The 10,829-nt window shown below is 36.7% G+C and overlaps 1 protein-coding gene across 1 annotated transcript in view; it reads left to right on the plus strand.

The window, feature by feature from the left end:
- The first annotated feature begins 1,993 nt into the window (after nucleotides 1–1,993).
- Nucleotides 1,994–10,829, plus strand: part of LOC149218067 (uncharacterized) — a 162,095-nt gene continuing 153,259 nt past the window's right edge. Inside the window, exon 1 of the mRNA XM_089383790.1 lies at nucleotides 1,994–2,214. Within this exon, the coding sequence (XP_089239916.1) occupies nucleotides 2,079–2,214 (136 nt within the window). The 5' untranslated portion in view covers nucleotides 1,994–2,078. The remainder of the gene's footprint in view (nucleotides 2,215–10,829) is intronic.

The following is a 10,829-nucleotide window of genomic DNA, read 5'->3' on the forward strand; positions in this document are numbered from 1 at the left end:
GGACCCCTCTACAAATTCTTATTTTATTATTATTTTAATCATTGAGCACATTTCCCTCTTCTTAATTCAATTAAAAAATATTTTTGATGTGGGAAAATGTAATTTGGCCATCATGCCTCCTCAGGCCACTGAAAATCCCCATTAACCATCCCATCTTGTAAATCTTCTCGTTCTGGTTCCAATGAGCTATTACACTAAGGTGTTCCATCAAGTATTCTTCTTGGAATGCCACCTTAAGCATAATTAATTGAGTTAGGCACAATAATAGCCCCGTTTTATGGGAATTATAAGAATGCAATGGAACGAGAAGCGGGCTATGCAAAATCATTCCCGATGATGGAAGATGGCAAGTGAACTCCTCGAGGCCCCATAAAAAATCTCCAAAAGCCCTTGGGCCCATTGATGAAGTAAACCTGCACTTGTGACTTGTCTACCTCCAACCCTGAAAGTCCGTCCTAACCATGCCATAAGGAACACCAGAAAAAAGGAACATCACAATTTGTTACACTTCATATTTTCTCATGGAATTATCATGGTTTTCCGTGTTGTGAAAAGCCTATGTTAAGTGACATTGATATTGTTTCTCTAGTTGAAATTTGGGAGCTTGAAGAATCTAAGTTGCGTAGCATTGAAATATTTGTTTTGTAGTTGGCTTGGAACAACAAATCTTCTAAGATAGGGATTGGAGCAAGTCTTTCTACATAAGAATGAACATTTCTCCTCACATTCAAGATCATAAGAAAGACCATCTAAATCAGTACATTTGCATGGAGATTTCAGATATTTAATGCTAAGAAGTTTTATATAGTAGTAGGTTACTTTGCACTCATCAATTCTACTTTCTATAAGAAAAACAAACTAAATAAAATTTGCCCCCATAAAAATCTATAACAAGATATTTACAACCTAAGAAATGAAGGTAGTATCCTCCTGTTTGGAGACTTTAATGCCATAACTACATCTAACCATGTTATTCTTCTAAGCAATGATTTCAACCTTGATCTTCTTTGGCTAGATGGATACCTTGCTTTAGCTATTAAAACCAGCTAAAACTAGCTTTGCTATAGAATCCATTAGGAATGCCTCTAATGAATCCTTAAATTTGGATATGATAAAAATTTAAAAAGTCTTAATTAAAAGGGAAAAAAACACACTACATAAATAGAAAGCAAGAGAAGCATACACACATATTAAAGCTAGATCTTAAGATATTTTGGAGGAAAATATTGACTTGTAAAACTAAAGAAAATAAAATGATTACCATGAAGGATTAGAAGTCCTACTATTGCTAAAATATGAATGTATTCTCACCTGCTGCGTGGCAAAACTAAGCATTGGACAATTCCCAAAACATTATGGGATGTGAGATTATGTCATCTTTGTGGCACTAAGATGGTTAAAGATGAAAAACACTTTTTCCTAAAATGCCTTGCATATACCCAAATTAGATCACAATTTCAAAATATCTATCATAATACTAACCTTCTGAACCTCTTAAGTCATCAAAATTACAATGACCTTGAAACACTTATCCTAATACTTTTTTTAGTACATAATAAAAGTTAAAAAGATCTAAATAATCTCTTACTTTCTTAAAGTTCAATATAATGTCAATTAACATTAATCATAATCATCATTTTTTTTTTTTAAGTAAATACTCATTTATCATAAGTATCTATATTTATGAATACGTACATTTTTTTCACACTTTTGTTAAATACATCCTATTATAAAATAGGGATTTCACACTTATTCATATTGTTTAAGTCTTTTGGAAATAAACTTTTAGACCATTCATATCCGAAAGATTCCAGCCATACATCTTATTATGTTTTTTTTTGCAAGATTATATGGAAATAAATGCATTTCTCGTTCTAATTTCATTGATAAAACACAAAGTTCCATCCTTTAATCGCTTTGATCATTTAATCTAATTATCCATATCCGGCTAAGGTATCCAGGTGGTACGACGGTATTTGAGGATTGCGCTAAACAATTACCGACCTTTATTGGTGGAAAGAAAGACATATTTTCGTTCGAATTATGGTCGGAAAAACAGTAAGATCTACCCATCTGGCATGGCATCTTTGCTGGTGTCTGCTACTTCACCGGATTCCTTTTCCATTGCGAAGAGGAACGTGTTTGGGGGGCCGTGGAGGCAACTGAACTCTTCAATTTGTCAGAGCTTCAAACAGAGCCTTCTCCAAACTCATCGTAAGTAACACCATTGTTTTTTGTCAAATTCTGATTTTTGTTGAAAACTTGAAAGCATTGGTTCGCAGGAATATAAGCATCCAGAACAATCTTGTGCACTGAGTGAAACGAAAACAGCTGTTGCTACATTGCATAAAGGGTACGTTTGTTTGGGAATTTTAAGATGATGACGATGATGGTAGTGGTTCTTATCCACTGAATCAATTTTAGCTGGTTAGATCTTCAAAAAATTAATATACTGCCTTATGATTTGAGGGTAGAAGCGTACCAAAATCTTTATAATTTTGGTGAGTTAACCTGTTATGGAAATCATTGGTATTATATATTTTAAAAAAAATTTAGAATAAGATTTAATGTGGATACGCATAAGGCATTCTAATACAAAGACAATTTGCTTTTAGTCCTCCAACTTATTAATATCAAATAAGAGAAAATTAAAAAATATCTTTTTTCCAATGCCAATGATGAACATCCATTAACAGCTTGAGTGGCTCCATGCTAGGGTAAATAACCCTTCGTCAGATACCTTTGGTCTGACATCCTGTTCATGTTCTGTCTCAGTGAATTTACTGTGTAATGATTTATCTGGATTTTGTCTTTTTGAATGATTCGACTATCACTATGCTCTACGAAAGCACTTTGAAGATTTTGGTTTAGGTGTTCTTGAATTTACAAAAGATTACAATACCTGTTGGAAATTGACAACTAATTATGTAAATTTGGGTAAAATGTATTAATTATTAACAAGTTGGTTTTATACCGAAACATCGGTTATGTGACTGAAGAAACTCATATAAAACTGATGAATGTCCGAACTATTGTAAGGAGAATCATTTATTGATTGAATAGAGATTCCAATCCCTTGCCTCGTGGATGTTTCCTTGACACTCTGTCAGGGTTTTACCACGTAAATCCTGAGTTATTACTTGTGTGGTTGTATTTAGTTTCCTGTCTGTTACATTTCTTTGTTGGTTAATTTATAATTGTAAATGCCTTCTTGCTTGATCAGTAACTCATCTAACAACAATTGGTATGAGAGCCATCATATTACCCAGTCCGCAGTAGACGCCAGTTTAAATCAACGGAGCAGCAGAAGATTACAGGAGGAAACGCAGTTTTTATTTTAAAGAAAAGGAAACGTAGTTTTTTTTAAGGCGCTGCGCAGCAGAGTCCATGCCGATGTTGGAGAGGAGGGCGTAGCCTGCTGCCGTCGTGGAGTGCTGAAGCCGTGCTGGAGGGCGTAGCCTGCCGCGGACTTGTCGTGGAATGATGAAGCCAGAGCTGTGCGTCGAGGAGGGGCTCCAGAGCCTTGTAGAGCCGTTGAAGTTGTGACCAGTCTGGTGCGTGCTGCCAGGTAGTGTGCGGAAGTGCGCTGCCAGAGCAGAGAAATTCGAGTCTGGTGTGTGCTGCCAGGAAGTGTGTGGAAGTATGCTGCCTCTGCGTGCTGCCAGAGCCATCGAGGAGGGGATCTAGAGCCTTGCTTGATTGCCGCCAGAGAAATTCGACCAGTGACCAGCAGCAATAAGTCCAGGCCGCCAGAAGAAGAGCCATCGAGGAGGGACCCCAGAGCCTGGCTTGCTTGTCGCCAGAGGAATTCGATCAACAGAAATAGATCCGGGTATTTTTTTTTTAATAATTTGAAAGAAATTTTTTCCAGAAATTTGTTCAAATTTGGAGGAAAGAAAAACAAAGGGATCTGTTCAAATTTGGAGGAAAGAAAAACAAAGGGTTTTTCATTAAAATTTGAAGGGAAGAAAAACAAAGGATTTTCATTAATTTGAAGGAAAGAAAAGAAAATTTTTTTTTTCTTTTTTTTTTTTTAATCTGTTGAAAGGGTTTTTTGTTTGAAAAAGGGGGATTTTTTTTTTTGAATCCAAAAAAAGTTTTTTGGAAGAAAGGGAAACCAAAAATAAACCCTAGTTGAAAGACTGAAATCCTAGGAGGAAAGAAATGGCCAAGATGTCGAATGCAAAATTCAAGGTGGAGAAATTCACCGGCAAGAGCAATTTTGCTCTTTGGAAACTGAAATTTAGGGATTTGCTCGTGCAACAAGGGTTGCACAAGGCATTGGACAGGGCAAATAAGAAACCTGCAAGCATGACTGATTCGGAATGGGAGGACTTGGATGCCCGAGCTCTCAGTACCATCAGGTTATGCCTGGTGGATGAAGTTCTCTTCAACATTGTTGAAGAGAGTACAACTTCAGGTTTATGGGAAAAACTCGAAAAACTATATATGACAGTGTCATTAACCAATATAATTTATTTGAAAAGACAACTGTACAGTCTTCGAATGAAGGAGGGTTCAAAATTTGCAGAACATTTGAATGTTTTTAATACACTTATATGCCAATTAACAGATATGGAAGTTAAAATTTAGGAAGAAGACAAAGCTATAACCTTGCTGTGTTCTCTGCCCGAATCATGGGATCACTTCGTAACTTCAATCAGCTTGAGCACCGCTGATTCTTTGAAAAAATTTCTGGATGAAGTTCTCTTCAACATTGTTGAATAGAGTACAGCTTCAGGTTTATGGGAAAACTATATATGACAAAGTCGTTAACCAATAGAGTTTAGCTGAAAAGACAACTGTACAGTGTTCGAATGAAGGAGGGTTCAAAAGTTGCAGAACATTTGAATGTTTTTAATACACTTATATGCCAATTAACAGATATGGAAGTTAAAATCCAGGCAGAAGACAAAGCTATAACCTTGCTGTGTTCTTTGCCCGAATCATGGGATCACTTCGTAACTTCAATCAGCTTGAGCACCGCTAATTCTTTGAAATTTGAATCAGTTGTGGAGCTCTCTTGTTTGAAGAAGTACGAAGGAAATCTAGTACTGAAACAGCTGCATCAGAAGCCATGATAGCTAGAGGACGGTCAAAGGAAAGAGGAGAAAAAACAAGGGGGTCTTCCAGATCTAAATCAAAGGGAAAGAAGTGTAAGGCAAAATGTTGGTACTGCAATAAAATTGGACACCTGAAGAAAGATTGTTGGAAACGACAAGAGTCTGATAACCCGAAGAAGGAAGCAAATCAGGTTGATTCAGGTATGATAGACGAAGTTTTATCTGCTGAAGAATTATGTATGATAGATGAAACTTCATGTAATGTCTCTCAGGGTGTTGAAAGCTGGCTGTTAGACTCTGGTGCTTCTCATCACATGTGTCCACACAGAAATTGGTTTACTTCATATGAAAATGTAAATGGTAGTTCTGTGTTTATGGGTAATAATGTATCATGTCAGACTGTTGGGATGGGAAATATCAGGATTAAAATGTATGATAACACAGTTAGAACATTAACTAGTGTTAGACATGTACCTGATTTGAAGAAAAAATTGATTTCTTTGGGAGTGTTGGATTTGGATGGTTATAAGTTTACAGGTCAAAATGGAGTGTTGAAAGTCTTTAAAGGCGCCCTAGTTGTTATGAAAGCAGAAAAGGTCGGAAATCTTTACAGACTCAAAGGAAGTACTCAGGTCAGTGAAGCAACGATTGTGTCAGAAAACTAAGAAGAAGGTACTTGTCTATGGCATCAGTGATTGGGTCACATGAGCGAGAAAGGTCTTTAGGTACTGATGAAACGTAAATCACTTCTTGATTTGAAATCCTTGAAGTTGGATTTTTGTAAACATTGTGTGTATGGAAAACAATGTAAATAGAGATTTAAAACTGGGAATCATAATAGAAAAGATATTTTAGTCTATATTCATTATGATTTGTGGGGACCATCTCCTGTTGTATCATATGGAGGTGCTCTATATTTTTTAACGTTTATTGATGATTTCTCCCGTAAAGTTTGGGTCTTTATGCTAAAAAAGAAAGCTGATGTATTCAATGTCTTTAAACAATTTAAAGCAATGGTAGAGAAAAGAACAGGCAAATCAATTAAATGTTTAAGAACTGACAATGGTGGTGAATTCACTTCAATAGAATTTGAACAATACTGTAACGATGAAGGAATTGTTAGACACAAAACTGCTGTTTATACTCCTCAGCAAAATGGTGTTGCCGAACGTATGAATTGGACTCTTATGGAAAGAGCCAGAAGCATGATCAGCAATGCTAACTTGCAAAAGGAGTTGTGGGCAGAAGTAGTATCCACTGCTTGTTATTTAGTTAACAGATCACCTTCAATAACAATTAATTGTAAAATTCCTGAAGAGGTTTGGACATGTCAGTCTTGTGATTATTCACATTTAAGGATATTTGGCTGTGATGCTTATTCTCTTATTCCTAAAAATCAGCGTTCAAAATTAGATCCAAAATCGAAATGTGGGATCCTACATCGCGCAAGATAGTCATTAGTAGAGATGTCACATTTGATGAATCTTCTTTTCTAAAATCAAATGTTGAAAGAATTGAACAGGAACAGGTATCGCCAAATCAACAAATTCAGTTGGAGGCTAGACCTTTCGATGACAGTCAAAAGGAAAAAAAGACTTCCGGAGAAAAAGTTGTTGAAGATACAAAGGAGGTTGTTGAAGTTTCTGAACGAGTCACTCTAAGAAGGTCTACAAGGGAAAGAAAAACTCCCAAAAGGTATGAAGATTTTGCTTCATCTTTTGCTTTGATTACTAAAGATGGGGAACCTTCTTGTTATCAGGAACCAGTAGATGATATAGATAGCGGAAAATGGAAAACGACTATGGAAGAAGAAATGGATTCCTTAGCCAAGAACAATACTTAGCCAAGAACAATACCTAGGATCTTGTAGAACTTCCTGAAGGGAGAAGTGTTGTTGGATGCAAATGGGTATTCAAATTGAAATGGAAAGTTGATGGAAGTATCGAAAGGTATAAGGCGAGAGTGGTAGCAAAAGGGTATTCTCAGGTTGAAGGTATCGACTTTCATGAGATTTTTTCACCAGTTGTAAAACTTGTTTCTAGTCGTACTGTGTTGGCCCTAACTGCATTACTTAACCTTGAGTTAGAACACTTAGATGTTAAAACAACTTTTCTACATGGTGATTTGAATGAAGAGTTATATATGGAACAACCAGAAGGTTTTGTACAAGGTCACAGCAGAAGATTAGTTTGCAAGCTCAGGAAATCATTGTATGGTTTGAGGTAGTCTCCCAGACAATGGTACAAGAAGTTTGATTCCTTCATGGTGAGCTAGAACTTTATTAGAAGTGAGTATGATCATTGTGTATACTTCAAAAGTTTCAATGGCATATTCATTATCTTAGCTTTGTATGTTGACAATATGCTTATTGCAAGAAAAAGCATGTAAGAGATCAACAGGTTAAAGGCTCAGCTCTCAAGGACGTTTGATATGAAGGATCTTGGAGTAGCAAAACATATCTTAGGCATGGAGATACACAGAGACAACAAAAATGGTAAGCTTTGGTTATCACAGCAGAAGTATGTGGAGAAAGTACTTGAAAAGTTATGTATGAACAATGTGAAACCTGTTAATGTTCCATTAGCTTCCCATTTTAAGCTTTCTTCAGTTTTGAGTCCTAGAACTGATGAAGAAAAGCAGTATATGTCTCATGTACCATATGCAAATGCTGTAGGAAACTTAATGTATGCGATGGTATCTACAAGCCCTGAAATTTCACATGCAGTTGGAGTTGTCAGCAGGTTCATGGCAAATCCAGGTGAAGAACATTGGCGAGCAGTGGAATGGGTGCTTCAGTATCTAAGAGGCACAAGTGACCATTGCATCATCTTTAATGGTAGTGAAGGATCAATCTGCGGATATGTAGATGTTGATTATGCAGGTGATTTGGACAAAAGAAGATCTACTACAGGTTATGTCTTTACTCTTGCAGGTGGAGCAATTAGTTGGATGTCAAAGCTTCAAGAAACAGTTGCATTGTCCACTACCGATGTAGAGAATATAGCTGCTTCAGATGCCAGTGAAGAAGCAATTTGGTTAAAGGGTCTACTTCATGAGATTGGAAGGACGCAGGAGAAAGTGAATGTACTTTGTGACAGTCAAAGTGCTATTCATTTGGCTACAAATCCTGCTTATCACAGCAGAACCAAGCACATTGATGTAAGGTATCATTTTCTGAGACATGTGATCAATGACGGAAAAGTAGCTCTTCAAAAGGTCCATACACGAGAGAATTGTGCAGACATATTCACAAAGCCAATTACAGTAGAGAAGCTACGATGGTGTTTAGCTTCTTTTGGCTTGCAGAAAAGATAATGAATGGGCATGGGCAAGCGATTAGGAAAATTATTGTTAAGGTGGAGTTTGTTGGAAATTGACAACTAATTATGTAAATAATGTATTACTTATTAACAAGTTGGTTTTATACCGAAACATCGGTTATGTAACTGAGGAGGCTAATATAAAACTGATGAATGCTCGAACTATTGGAAGGAGAATCATTTATTGATTGAATAAGATTCCAATCCCTTGCCCTGTGGATGTTTCCTTGACACTCTGTTAGGGTTTTACCACATAAATCCTAAGTTATTACTTGTGTGGTTGTATTCAATTTCCTGTCTGTTACATTCCTTTGTTGGTTGATTTATAACTGTAAATGCCTTCTTGCTTGATCAGTAACTCATCTAACAACAATACCCATGGATGTACGTATAGTGAGATAAGCTTTGGACTTTTTTATCCTCAAATTGACTGTTATATAGCCATCATTTTTGGATGAATGAGTCCCTTAAGAAGATTACAAACAAACCCTGTGTTATAGAGAAATAGGAGAGCAGACATGGTTTCTGCACACACCAAAATTTTGTGTTGAGTGATTTATTCAGTATCAAAAAATGTTACATATTTATACATCAAGCTTTGCCTTAAGATAGATACACTATTTTAGCACACCAACAAACTATTGAGAATATCTCAACGGCACACCAAAAAAGGAACCAACTAGTTGGAGAGAACCATTCATATCCAACTAGATCTAACAATCTTTTAAGAATTAGAATAAAACTCTTCAGGTAGACACAAACTTTATGTTGCAATGACCCATGACAATAACGGCCACAACCTTTAATATGATCTAATATAACACATGAGACAAGTAGGAGATACTCATTCTGACACTCCCCCTTAATGAGTACTTGTCTCAATTTCTGTAAGGTCAAGTCTTTATTAACACCTAGTCCTTTGCAACGCATCCTCCCCTAGAAATTTAGGATGCTCGTTATCAACAAAGTTTGTCTTTTGGTGCAATTGGGGATTTTCTTCTTTTAGAAATCACCAATTTGTAGAAGTCCATATAAAGGAACAACTATCCATCGAAATACATGGGTAGCTAACCACAACAACCACAGGTCTAGTAGGAAGTCCTTTATTCTCATGGCTCATTCAACTTCTTGATGAACTTTCCTTGTATGCGCAACCAATTCCATTAACATTCCAAGAGCTAAAGAGTGCAATAAATGTATCCATTCTTCACTGACACATGCCCCTTGAGTCTTATCTTGTTTTGACACGTAGAACAACTTGCATATAGGGTTCTGATCCCATAATGTCACCCTAAGTCCACAACCAACATATGGTCCCCACATATAGTTTTCAACTGAGACACAATCGAATCCTCCCAATGTTAAAAGCTTCTTTTACGAGTGAGCAAGCTTCTCTTGCAGGGAAATGCAATAGGTGGTCATTTCAAGGATTCAACTCAACTATGCCATATGTACGTGCATTAGTCATCCTCATGCTTAAGCAAGATCAAATGGTCAGTTCAACTTATGCACCTAAGCACGAGGAAGCACATCCAAACATTCTAGTTAAGTTGCACTCACCTATGCATCATAGAGACCAAGACCAATAGGTTGGATGCATTACAACTAGGGTCATTTGGTTCTCTTCTTGGACACATGAAGACATCTTCCATTCATCTTAGACACATCAAGTGAACATCAACTGGGACACACCAAACAAGTTATCCATATTAGCTTGGACACACCAAGCCATCTAATGCTCAGCTCAGACACACCATTCAACTTGAGCACATTGAGCAATTCTCATATTGCTAGTATCACAACTAGTGAATCTTTTAACACCGCCAATCACTATGGCATACATGGTAATGGATTTGTGCATCATAGTCCATTTACTGTTGAAAATGGTAGCGAGAAAGGGTTCGTTGATTTGTGCCTTAATCAAAGGGACCTCAATGAGTTCTTCCTTAGCATGCTCGAGTTCTTATAAGTCAGGCCTTAATTCCTATAAGTTAGGTGCCAATTCCTATAAGCTAGGACGAATTCCTAAGATTTAGGATGAGTCCCTACAAATTAGGATGAGTTATGAAGTAGTTGACTTATGTGCAAATGTGGAACGCTGAGTTTATTATCTTCTAGTGCGAGCTAATTTGGGAAAAGGACAATTGATTGATTCTCAAGTTCTAGAATTGAGATGAGACGAGTTGCGTGAGTTAGTTAACTTAGTTAACTCATCAATCACAAAATCAATTCCTAAAATATAATTTGCCAGATTTAGCCATTCGAATTGCTTATAAGGAAGAGTGAAGGCACAATTGTAATCATAATTATTGAACATGAGTTTATGAGCTTGTGAGCTTGTGAAGGAAAGAACATGCAAAAGGAGCTTGTGTGAGTATTGAAGAAGGAAGAATTTCCTTGGGAATGCGCTAGGACATAGGGCCTAATTCCTAAGAAATAAGAGTGG

The sequence above is a fragment of the Pinus tabuliformis genome, chromosome Q, assembly GCF_031772625.1.
Source record: "Pinus tabuliformis cultivar Carrire ecotype Pingquan chromosome Q, CPIR1, whole genome shotgun sequence".
In the NCBI taxonomy this organism is placed as follows: domain Eukaryota; kingdom Viridiplantae; phylum Streptophyta; class Pinopsida; order Pinales; family Pinaceae; genus Pinus; species Pinus tabuliformis.